Source organism: Calypte anna, chromosome 3 (assembly GCF_003957555.1).
Source record: "Calypte anna isolate BGI_N300 chromosome 3, bCalAnn1_v1.p, whole genome shotgun sequence".
In the NCBI taxonomy this organism is placed as follows: domain Eukaryota; kingdom Metazoa; phylum Chordata; class Aves; order Apodiformes; family Trochilidae; genus Calypte; species Calypte anna.
The window spans coordinates 44,798,674-44,812,032 of NC_044246.1; the positions used below are offsets into that span (position 1 = coordinate 44,798,674).

At 37.0% G+C, this 13,359-nt stretch overlaps 1 protein-coding gene across 1 annotated transcript in view; it reads right to left on the bottom strand.

Moving 5' to 3' along the window:
* Positions 1-13,359, bottom strand: part of PLCB4 (phospholipase C beta 4) — a 196,212-nt gene that overhangs the window by 17,787 nt on the left and 165,066 nt on the right. The window contains exons 30-33 of the mRNA XM_030448201.1: positions 11,687-11,736; positions 11,501-11,566; positions 5,560-5,675; positions 1,178-1,253 (exon numbers count right to left, since the gene is read on the bottom strand). Coding sequence (XP_030304061.1) covers positions 1,178-1,253; positions 5,560-5,675; positions 11,501-11,566; positions 11,687-11,736 — 308 coding nt within the window. The remainder of the gene's footprint in view (positions 1-1,177; positions 1,254-5,559; positions 5,676-11,500; positions 11,567-11,686; positions 11,737-13,359) is intronic.

Below are 13,359 nucleotides of genomic sequence, written 5' to 3' on the forward strand. Positions count from 1 at the left end.
GATGATAGGGAACTAGTGCTCCTTGGAGAGTTTTTTCACCAAGAAATGCATGAATTATCTGTTTTTTTTTAAAGTTGTTGATAATTCATTTTTGTTTGAGGTTATGGTTCTGGACTTCTCACAGGAGGAGATAGGGAGATAAGACATAACACTAAATTTGATTCCTGGGGCTTTTCCAGTATCTTTGGCTGAGCCAGCAGCACTAAGAAACCAACCTTTTTAAGAAAAATAGGATCTTCTCCAAATAACAAATAATAAAATTAGAAGAAGAAAAGATGAAAATTACTTTATCCTAGTTCAAAGATGTGGCTGCTTTTGTTTATATTGTCTATAATTCTCTGACTCTCTTCAGAGGTTATCAACTTTTACAGTAACTCTCTTGTATATACTGTGGTCAGTGTCCAGTACTCCTCTCCATCCATATGATTTTGTACATGGGTGTGTCTTCTAGTGTACCAGCCACCCACTACTTTGGATACCTTTCAGAGACTTGAAAGCACATCAACAGGTGTAAGATAAAACTTTCAAAGGAAATATGTAGTTAGAGAGCATAGCAGTGGTATGGAACTATAGAGGAAGCAGCTCTAAGCAACAAAATGTGAGCCATGAACCACAGTTTAAGAACAGCTTTTTCACATGTATTGAGGCTGAGTCTCAGAGCATGGTTATTCTCCTTGGAGCACCTTGGAGAACACAATGGAAAGAAGCACTAGAGAGAAAAAAAAACCAAAACTGGAAATAAGAAGGCACTTGGTTCAAGAGCAACTTGGATTCCTCCTTCCTCAAGGGACAGACTAGCAAATATTGTCCATGGTGGCAATGAGGGAAAATACACAAGAAACTTCTTTATGTATATATTTTGAGAAAAAAATTAGCATCCAAATATCATAAAGAATTTGTTCACCTCTTTCTTTAGCTAGAAGTGACAAAAACGACCAGTTTAGTTTCATGAGGCATGAATGTGGCACTTTCTTCAATAACTCTAAAAGGGCAGGAAATTGATGTTGCTTTTAAAAATTTTTTTAAGAAACACTTTTAGACACTCGATTACTCTCATTCTTTTCAACATGTTATTATTGCTGGAAATCATTCATATGCTTCCAAGAAAATTAACTGCCACTTGGGTCTCAAAATCTCTTTCAGATGTTGCATGTGTTAAAATTGGCTGTTTGCTTACCTTAGATTTGTGATCTGATGTCAGTGTCTGAATTTTAATTTCTGTTTCTTTCTTCAATTCAAGACAATTATTTCCTCTAAAAAAAAAAAAAAAAAAAAAGTAAAATTACAAATCTGTGCCACAAGTTAAACATCTTCCCATTCTGTCAGCCCTTAGTAATTAAAATTTTAATTAAAGTTGAAGTGCTGTGGCGTATTGGAATGAAATTATTTCTTCTGGCAATTTATTCACAACTTACAAAATATTGTTGGATTAATGATCATTCAATTCAACCACCACACAATTAATTCTAGATTGGCCCTGCAATTATTCTGTTGCTGAGGATGTGTCAAGCATCTCCATTTGTGGTACTTGTTTCCTTTTTCAGGCTTAAAATACCTTGCCAAAAGAAACCAGCTTCTGCCTGGAAACTTACAGGCATATTCATTGCCTTGCCATGATTTTATCCTGTTCCAAAGGTAAGCTTTGCTATTTCTTGTTAGTTTGAGGCAGAGAAAAGTCAGTCATTTCAGTAACTGCCTCACAGGGCAATTTGGGCATAATAAATTTAAACACCTATTGAAAGTCTAAATGTTCCCAGCAAGAAAAAAAAGAAATAAATGGGTTGCAAAAGGGACATCATTGTCCTTGCAGATGATGCCAACCCACATGGATAAATCCAAGCCATCACAGACCTTATATAGAGCCAGAAAGCAATAAATCTTGAAGACAATCTTCAGTCCTCAATGAGCTGAATTCTACAAGGCCTTTGGTGTTGAATGGGGTTGAATGCAAGTTGCACATCTTGTTTAATGATCCTAAGGAATGGGCTGAGAAAATGTCTGAGGACATACTGAAGCTCCTCTCATGTGCATGTGGGTTAGGAGACTACCCTCTACCTCTCACCCAGAATTTCCTTCACTTGGCCAAATTAATTGGGCTGTGCACTGGGTGGGACAGATGCACAGACAAACTACTCCTTTGCAGTTACAAGAGTAATTTCAATTACTGTCTCGCCGAAGTCAATACATTTTTGAAGGCTGACAAGCTCCATCTTTCCAATTTTGTTCCCTTTTTTTGCAGTGATGGGTTTTTACAACAGAATATAAATTCACACATTGGAAGTGTCTGGGTATTTTTTTGGGTTTTTTTTTTTTTTGTTTGTTTGTTTGGAATAATCAAATATATTGAGAGGAGTCTATTTTAAGTTTAATGTAGTATTTCTGTATCAGACCATCCACTGATGTAACTCCACTGTGTGGAGAGAGCCGAATGGAGCCGGTCTGTTATTACTTGACTGCAATAATGAAAATCCATGTTTGCTCTAGAAAAGAAGATTTACAAAACTCTTAACAAGTTTAAATCCTATTTTAATATCAAAGTACTGCAAAACTTATGGAAATTAGCAGAAAACTTTATCATCAAACAGTACTAGGGAAGCCCTTACTGAAAATAGTCGTATGATGTGCCTTGTGTTCCCAAGGGCCACCAGAAGGACTATTCATTTAATTTCTAGTCAAAGCAAGGAAATCTCTTCTGTGGAGATTTCTATCACTCATTTGACACTTTTGTATTAACATAAAGTTATAGAGACAGGTTCTGACCACTGTTACCTCTGCCTGAAAAAGAAACAGCTTCAAAGAGTGTCTTTGATGATGCATGTGTGTAACTGTGATGAGTCTGTCTTATAATTCATAGGTGATTTGTCCTACACTATGAAAGAGATTGTTCCTTAGGTGCATTGAACGTATTTTATCCCAGATTAGTGTAATTGTTTCAATCACTAGACTTTGCACAATCCTAGTCATCAAAACCACTAGCTGATCCCTTATCTCAACTTCCAGCCAGGCTGGAAGTAACAAGAATTCTCCCCAGATGCATTGGCATAGTCTAGGAGACACAGTCAGGAACAAACACCCAGGGAAAGCCCAACCCAATGTCACAAGTCTGTGCTCATGCGCACACATACACTTGTATTTCTGGACAGTCCTGATAAATCAGAAAGGTCTTTACATGCTCTCAATTCCATTTCAGAGTTTTGTAAGCATTTGAAGTGTATGACAAAAATAGCATGGGAAGCAAAATCCTGTCCATCTGTCTGTGAATTAGCATGTGATTAAAAAATTCTACTTTGCTGAACAATATGCAGTTGACATTAGTCACACCATGTGGTAGAAATGGACCACAACAAATTGCATAATAAAATAAAAAGTCTTCTATAAACTTATCAAAAAGCCTTTTTTTCAGGAAGTATCTGATGATTTCAATTACAATTTCTTGTAAAAATTCCAAATAGATAGCCAAGTAAATGGAGCATGTCCTGTATTCACTGAACCCAGCACCCCTTAATCATTAGGTCATGTCACATGAATAAAGTCTTTAAGTCTCAACCAATGTGTTCACTTCTAAGCACGTCCTTAAATACATTGCACCATTAGGGTGAAGAGAAGTGTGTGTGGAAGTGTCTTCCTGAATGGGCTTTCAGGGCAGTGTACACAATGATCCTGAAGGAAGCCTTTTGAGCACTTTGATACAGAATAAAATGTGTTTTCACAGGAAGTCTGTGCTGATGTTGGATTTGATTCAGTTAATTAGACACCAATATTTAGTCTCATAACAATGAGGAGCCATCAGATCACTGAGAGCTCTGGAGTACATGGGAAGTATGGCCTCATGGCAAGGAATGGTGTTCTACTGTGCACAAGATCTGCTTCTGGAATAGTAATTTCTGACTTTTGTGTGTGTTTTATTTTATTTAAAATTCTAATTTTTTTTTCCTATCATAAAGTTGTCCCTGACAAAAATGTTATAGAATTAAGACACTGCAAGTAGCCAATGAAACTATGTCAAAGTGGCAAGCCAATGATTAACTATTTTTATACTTGTGACATCTGGGGTTGCTCAGGGAACCATTGTAACCCATCTCTTTCCACTCTTACTGCACACAGACTACCATTTAACACCTTTAACACTGACAGACCTTCATTTGCCACTTTGCCTGGTCAGGCAGAAGGACTGGCTTCTCTTCTGGGCAACAAACTGATTTGTGACTCTTCTTGTGATTCTTAAACAGCAGGGCTGGGAAGCCTTTCTCTCTTTAAGATTATGGTGCAATGCCCAGGGCTTAGTTCACTGCCAGTGTAGTAAATAGGTTGTAGTTATAAATCCAGATATATAAATAACTTTTTGCTGTGTTATATTCAATGGAAATTGAATCAAAGCCTCAGTAAGATAATTGGTCCTGTCATCATTCTCTCTCTGTTTAGAGAAGTAATTTTTTGGAGGGAACTACTTTGAAGTATGTGGTTGCTTTCAGTTCTCCTTTCTTGGACAAAACCCCAACCAAAATAAAAACAACAATGCAAGCTTTTAAAAGAGCTTGTGAGCTTTTCATAATGTAGAAAGGAGAATTATCCTTCCCTCCTTCTGACAGTTTTGTTTCTGTTCTGTTGCAACTTTATAACATCCACATTCAAAACCCACTGCAATTCCAAATCATTTATAAGCCAAAAAGTATTTGTTGAAGAATCCAGTGCCAAAGAGGCATCTGTGTTCAGTGAATTGGTTGCCAGTTGTTGGTTGCCAGATGACAACACAATGAAATTAAGGCTATTAACATAGCTTCATAAAGTACTCAACAAAGGAATTCCTGCTTTAGTTCACACTATTAAATTATAAATCACTGTCTCAATGAAATGTCAGCCATGGTGTGAAGGGTGGAGAGGAGAAACTGCTGCCAGGTTACACCACGGCAGCAAAGCAAAGGCAGGTTCCACTACTCTATCCTAGATAGGATACCACTAGGGAGATTTTATACAAGTCAAGAGTATGCTCCAGGAACTTTTGCAGTATGAGTAAGAGGTTCACACAGATAATGTCCCAGGCCTTTAACTACTGAAAACCCAAACAGCTTCACTCAAGTCAAAGGAGGAATACTGATTTATTTCAGCTGAGGCTCTGGAGGGTTTTTTGCTAAAAAGAAACTTCAGCTTGACAGCACAGAAAAAAAAAAAAAGTCACCTTTTTCCCCAATACCAAATCATTGCTTCTTATTGGTCATTAAAGCTAATTAGACTTTTGTCTGGTCTCACTGAACACAACAGTGACATTCCCTGGGGAATGCAGCAAGACCAGATGAGACCACATAAATAAAAATTTGAGGCAATTCCTTTGCTTTTACTTTTTAAACTCTGATACCAGAAGACTAGAGAAAGGCAAAGGAAGTACAGTATTTATGGCCCACTGCTTCAAGCAACTCACACTCAGTTTGATGTAGGACACTGGTTCAAGCTGCAATTCATTCATATGAATGACCTTTTTACAAATGTTTTATTACAGACCACAAAAGCATAAAATTTAAGTCTAAGAAAAGTATTTAAAAAGTATTTAAAATAGTATCTTACCCTTTCTTCTTGATTGCCTTCTCTAACATTTTCTCGTATGATCCCTTTTCTTTATCATACTGTGCCACTATTTTGTCAATTTGTGTGCAGTGCAACTTCTGCATAGCGCTGTGCTCCTGGAAGACAGCAGGACCTTGCAGTTAGGTTGCTGGAAGCTTAATGTTTAACTTTCTTAGACTACAAATATCAATGCAGTATACAACCAGTTAATTTTGACAATGGAATTTAACCTGTTTTAGAATATCTGGTAGTAAAGGTTCCAGATATTCCACCATAAGTGCTAAAACATCCTTCTTTGCTTGGAAAATGAGGATCCATAGTGAACCTTAAAAATATTGTAGATAGTTACCTCAAAACAAAAGAATGATGGGGAAAAAAAATGCAGTTCATGGAACATGTGTTTGTTTACACACAATATAAAAAAAACTAGAAGAGGAAGATGGGCTAATACCAAACCACATGTGAGGCATAAGGAGCACTAGAAATCAACTCTGTACATGAGGTCCTTTGAATTACATGACTTAACACCCTTTAAAATGAATGAGCTCATATGAGTTTGATTTTCTGTTTATGCTCAAAGGAAAATTCATCACAAACTTCTGTCTCCCAAACTTCTGTCAGGATTCTAAGAAATATGAGTGGTTTCATAGCAATGTAAAATACTGTTGGTATATTTTGTTTTCAGATGCAAACAAATTTTAATGTGGTAATGTCTTCTTTGATTCAGACTACTTTTGCAGATAAAAGTCTCCTCTGTTAGGTCTCTCATGACTTCCTGAAGTCCCTTGAACCTGCAACTGGAATCCACACACCTCTTATGCTAATATAGTCGTAATTTACATTTAATGATTACATTAAGAACTGAAGCTACAGCTCAGCCAGTGTTCTGAGAAGACACCTAATGGATCACAGTGCTGTCCATGGAAAAAAATGAACAATCATACATATTTCTGTTAAAAGGAGAATGGGATAAAAATTACAGTTTATGTTACTGAAGAGAAGACAAAATAAGTTCCTATGACACAGACTGTTATTCCTGCCTGGTATTCCTCTAAAGCAATATAAATACACCTATGTACAACTGGAAAATGAAGTCTGTAGGATTTTAATTTCAGAATTCTTAAGTGAGAAAATAAAGAAAAAGAAACTACTATTTCCAAATTAACAATCATACAGGACCTTATTTATCTAGAGTCCCATGTTCTTTAGTACTATCTCTTTTGCATTGGGACATTGATATAATCTGTTACTTTTTTTTTTACTAGGCATCATTTCAAACAGTACATTTATTCAATGTCAGTAAAATGTACAGGAGATGAACTCTAGGATTCATGTTTCTGACTGGTAATTACACAGTTCTGGTTTCTGTCTATGCCCATATTAAACTCCGTAAGGAGGCACTTATAACTACCACTGGCTTGTCTGAAACTGCTAAAACTGTATTCCACAATCATCTGTGGGTGATGCTGACTGTTAGAGAAGATATCAAGAAAATCCTTCGCTATCCTTTGTCTTGTGTGTAACCCAAGAAAAACAAAAAACATGCGACATCCCTGTAAAATATTAAAATTCAACTGGGTCCCAAAGAAGCAGACAGATTAAATCAGTGACTGAGACTCTGTCATAAGTATGCGTCCGGGCCTTTATACCCTATCTACCTGTGCCACCACCTCAGATAATTTACCTAAACAGCACTCAAGATCTACCTTGTTAAAAAAAGAAAGAAACCAATGGAAGTCACTGACACACATCAGCCATTCTTGTATTCATACCAGGAGATTCAAGTTAGTTCAGGGAATGTGAGCAGGAATTAGTTTCTTTCAAAAACTGCCCAGCATAGTGCCAATGCTTTTGTGAACGTATTGTTTAAAGAAAAGCATTTCTGCAATATACAGAAGTAGCTGGACAGATTATTTTCAAATCACCAAAAGCACAGGTTCCCAGACCTGGGATTCAAGAGAAAGTTATTCTTAATGTGGATATTTAAAAAAATGGTGATCGTTATATTAATTTGCCACTGTTTTTCAAAGGTCAAACAAAAATGCCTTGAAATGGCAGTATTATAGATGATGTAAAAAAGCACAATCCCCACACTGGCCAACAGATTCAAACTCCTCTCAGCAGATGCTAACCTACTTTAAATTGAAAGAACATGCCAGCAATGACATTTGTCACAGAGAAAGAATCTCAGGGGCCTGGCCTTTCTGGTACCAGCTTCTCAGACCCCACTAAATCTTGTGGCACCTCAGTAATCTTAGGCAGTAAAATAATGCTGATTGTTCCTTTACAAGCAAAGTACTTTCCAAACTTCCCTTTGTGAAGCTGAAGATTCTCAAGAAAGCTCACTAATTTCTTGACAGTGACACTTCTTTCCTGTCTTATCCCAATTGACCAGCTTTGCTTACTGTCCAACAGATGACAAAGTATTCACTCTAGGAGACAACTACAAAGTTGAAAATATAATCCTTGCAACATATACTGTGTGCTTGTGCCCCCTAAAAATACTGTATTTCTCATTGCATCATCAAAGAAATCTGTGTTAGTTTCCCACCCCTTGGTTTTTCCCCCTCCTTTTAAAGAATCATGTCTCACGTTCTTTGCATATCTGGCAAACCTTCACTGTTTTCTCAAGGTGACCTCTTATTCCAGATACACAATGCCCTGTTACATGAAACCACTTCACACTGCAAGCAAATGATCTGAGGTTTGGATCATGTTCCTCACTCACAAGAGCAGTTATCTGTTCTTTAGCAATCCCAGCAGCAGCACAATGCTACCTCAGTCATATCCCTGCAGAATTACCTTTCCAGAGGCTAAACCAGCCTAGAGAATACTCACTCTCCCCTTTAAACTGCTCCTTCATAGCCAGGCCACAGACTAAGCAGAGCACTTAGTTTAAAAACTAGAGGCATCAGCTCTGCTGTAACACTGAAGAGATTCTTCTGAAGCAGAGAAACTATTTTGCACACCAACTCTGAAACTGAACTTGCTGTAAAATATTGACACTATCCAGCATTCAATAGTTTTTCCTGTTTTTAATTTCTACTTGCTCTAGCATTGCTTTACAATCCTTTTTTTACAACACTACTTTAAAAGCACTTCCCTGTCTTTGCAGAGCTTTACATATGTACCTTTTACATGATTCTCAATCTTGAATGAAATCTCAACTCCTAACTATTCATAGACTTTGTGAAACCATCAGGGATTGGGCAAATTTAATTTTATCGGTCACAGACTGGCTGCCTAGTAATGATGACACTAAGAACTGTGACCTTTCTGCCAATCTAATGAACTTCACCCCACTTACAGTAGATGTCTTATTTTTCCTACACAAGAAAAAAAGGAACAGTGAAGACTGTACCTCCACCTGCCCAAATGTCCTTCTCTTAAAAAAAAAAGTAATAATAACCAAACCATAATAAAGTGAAGCCATAGTGTGTGATGTGTCTCTGTGTGTGCATTTACTGGGTTTTACAGTTGTGAGGAGCTCTGCCATACAGGAAAAACAAAGTAGTGATAATATGCAGAGGTACTTCCACACTGGCATGATTGCTTTTTCCACAACACATCTTTCAAGATCCACTTTAGATGGAAAAAGCATTGGAGCTTCCTTTCCTTAAACAACATGAATAATTCCTTTCTTTTTACTTATTCCTCCAATTCTCTGGTGTGTATATGGTTAAATGAGAACCAACCTATTTCTGGAACTATTAAGTTCAGTCTGCTTAATACGCTGCTTTCCTCTAGCTGATCACAGGTAACTAACCATATAGCTCTGATCCCTGCTGCATCCCAGCTCATAAAATGCATTTTAAAAATGTGATGAGTACACCAAGCAGTTCCCTAAGATCATCTGTGAAGTAAAAGAGCCACACTTTTCTGCTCAGACTCTTCTCTCCAAATTGAAGAGGTTTTTCTTCCTAGAGCCTTTAGCAAGGCACACTCAAGACACTTTCTTATTAGGACAGACTTGCACTCTGTACTTAAGATCAGCAGGACACAGGCTGGCTCAGCTCTGAAATAGCTGTGCTTGAGCTGATGGTGAAGCCCTTCTGAGTGCACAGCATTTCCAGATTGTGGCTGGCAGTTTTTTTCCTCTCATTAGAAGAAACAAGTGCAAGGCTGAACAGATAGATCAATTTTTTAAGATTAGCAAGCTCAGTCTTGGCTAAGATACCATATGTGGGTCACATATATCAGGGACATGTATCACTGAACATGGCTGTTTCCTAAGTAATCGGGGTACCATTGTGAATTTTCATTTGCAAAAAATCTGCTATAGTGAACTGCTGGATGTTTTTCAAATAAATGAGAATGTAGTGTTTAAAAATAAGAAGTTCCCTAATGGATCAACCCTATGAAGGTCTAGAAACCGTCCCTGTCCAGAAGTGTGGGTAGCAGACACTTTTTCTTGAGCACGGGCTTTGCACACTCATAAAACAACAGCAAAATGAAAAAATCCCTCATTTCCCTTCTGCATCAAGTTAGGAGTCTGAAATCATAGAATCATAGAATCCTTGGGGTTGGAAGAGACCTCAAAAGATCATCTAGTCCAACCCCCCCTGCCAGAGCAGGGCCACCTAGAGTACCTCGCATAGGAACGTGTCCAGGCGGGTTTTGAATGTCTCCAGTGAAGGAGACTCCACGACCCCCCTGGGCAGCCTGTTCCAGGGCTCTGTCACCCTTACAGTAAAAAAATGTTTCCGGATATTCAACTTGAACCTCCTGTGCTCCAATTTACACCCATTACCCCTTGTCCTATCACTGGTCACCACTGAGAAGAGCCTAACTCCTTCTCCTTGACACTCACCCCTTACATATTTGAAAACATTGATGAGGTCACCCCTCAGTCTCCTTTTCTCCAAACTAAAGAGACCCAGCTCCCTCAGCCTTTCCTCATAAGGGAGATGTTCCACTCCCTTAATCATCTTAGTAGCTCTGCGCTGGACTCTTTCAAGCACTTCCCTGTCCTTCTTGAACTGAGGGGCCCAGAACTGGACACAATACTCCAGGTGCGGCCTCACCAATGCAGAATAGAGGGGGAGGAGAACCTCTCTTGACCTACTAACCACACCCTTTCTACTTTTAAGACTAAGAGCCCCTCAAAAATACCAATTACTGAAAATAATTTCTTCATACTTTATTGTGCAGACACAGTGTTCCATGACAAAACAGTCACAAAAATAAAGACTGATATCAGAAAAGCCCATGCAACAACATCACATCAGACAGGCAGCGAAATCTTCAGAGAGCAAAAGAGTAACTGCTCCAAAAGCCCAGAGTAGTTTTGTATGCATTGCCAAAATTCAGAACTTAAGATACTTTCTTCTCTTGTTATACCTCTTTTTGTAACATGAATAATGGTTTTCTAGTGATCAAGGGCAGAAGAAAATTTGCTGTGATTTTCTAATGTATATTTGTTACAATATTGTATGTATTTGGGACATCACTGCTAACATTTCCAAGCAAAAAGATGACTATAAAGAAGTTAACCCAGATGTAAATGAGGAAGGAAGAATAAGGCATTTTATTTTTCATTTACACATTCTGTTGTCTATGGTGATTTTGTAGTTTCTCCAGTGCCCATTTTCAGTACAGCACCCTCTCACATCATTACAGCCTTTGTTTTCCAAGCTGTCTGTCAATATGTCATGCAAGAAAGAGCTAGATAAAATCATTACCTGAAAAAGGTGAGCTTTGGATGCTTATATGGGTCAAACAAATGTGCTGAAACTCAGGGAGACATACAAAGGTTTGCTAAAGGAAAATTTGCTCATTGAAGTTATTTCAGTACATTTAAATCACATATGCATTTCCAGGTGGTTCAACTACTGTACTTTTTTTTTTTCCCTATAATTTAATCAGAAGCTGTATGTGGTAGTGAGCATGGCAACTTTTTTCAATTTGAGTGTGTTACTCAGAGAGCTCTTAATGATCATACCTTTGCATGTTTCTTCTTTAAGGCATTCAGCTCTTTCTGCTGTTTCTTTAAATGCTTTATATAAGCCTACAAAGACAAAGTTGGATTAATTTGTCTGTGAACATATTGACTGTAACCAGATAAAATCCTGGCTGTTTAGAACAAATAATTAGGAACACATCTTGAAAAGCTTGTGTCCATACTTACCTTCATTTGCTTTAAATCTTCTATCTTCACCTGAGGAATAAGGTCTATACCTAGGAAGGTATTGATACAGTTTATCTAAAACATCATTCATACTAGTATATCACATACTTTAAAATTTTAATTTTATCATAGAAACATAGGTTTAAGTTAATTAATTAATGCTTTTCACTACCTTAAAAATAATTGAAGGTTAATGAGAAAATCATTCATCATGATACAGCTAAGAGTTGAGTTTTCTTTTCAAATGCGCTCCACAAGTGCCATGTGAAAAAAGAAATTAATCAATGAGTGTATTTCAATTTCTTAGGTCTTAAGAGTTAAGACATGGCAAACTAGGAATGGAAAAGCTCCTTTTGTGAAAACACAGCAAACCATTTATGTACATAAAAGCTGAACCAAGCAAAATCCAGAATTTTGGTCGGTAGCTTGAGAGATTTCTCTGGCACTTCTGGTTTCAGAGGGCAGCTTCCTTGAGTAAGGTTCTACATGACTACAGAAAGGGTTAAGTGAGGTTAGGAATACTTCCCCTCAATTTAAAACACTAAAACTGTAGGAGTGAAAATATACCTGCAGTCTGTATGTCAATGGAGGTAAAATCTCAATTTTGATTAATACTAGGCTATAAAAAAAGGAGCAACAGTACCCTCCAAGACTAAAGGAGAGTTAAAATGAAGGAGAAACACAAAATCATAAGAAGTGGAAAATCAAATGAAAATTCAATACAGTAAGCAAATCTATCACAGAAGACCAACCATACAGTCTAAATAAATGAAAACATTTTGATCACCCTAACTGCAATGTAAACAAACCTCAATCTCACTTCATGTTTATGATTTAATAAATGTAGAGTGAAATATTATGATAATGATAATTATGATATTATGATGAAATAAATCATAGAGTGAAATATTATGATTTTTAAAACTACTAAACACATCCTACATGTAACCATTAATAAAAATGTAAATAAAATGCGACAAGACTTGCAACGTATAGGTTTTTTTCTGACTTTTAAGATAAAAATGTTTGCCTGCATATAAAAACACTACAAACATATTTATTTAACTGCTCTGAACTATAACTGCTCTGGACTGTAAGATTCACCCTGCCTTGAAAGGGCTTTCTGCCTTTAAAAGGTGAATGTCTGGAAAGTATTTAGAGGCTATAAAACAAATAGGAATAATAGGGGGGAGAAGGCAGGCAAGCTCCTTAGGGAACACACCTTTTTAAAATTTTCCCTGAAACATAAGATTCTGCCCAATTATATGGCATTAACATTTGTCTAGTAAATGAGACTGGAACAGATTTATCCACAGATAGAAGCTGAAGCTTTGCAAAATACAAATCACTTAACTATTATGGAAAGTGAGAGAACAAAAAGTTCAAAATTCTTATGCAGCCCATCTTGCTGTATACTTAATTTCTAATAGCAAGGTGAGTTGTATGTTGTAACAATGGCAGAATTATGCAGATCTTAAAAGATCACAAAGATAAGCAATGCAAAACAAGGATCATTACATCGGATAAAAAATGGACAACTCTATTTTGACATTCAAGAACATTGATAAGAAAAGTTGCAGAAGAAGAATGCATCCAAATTTCAGAATAGTACCAAAACACTGAAATTTCTGTGAGATCAGGGCTTCATCAACCATGATGTATTGTAAATAAAC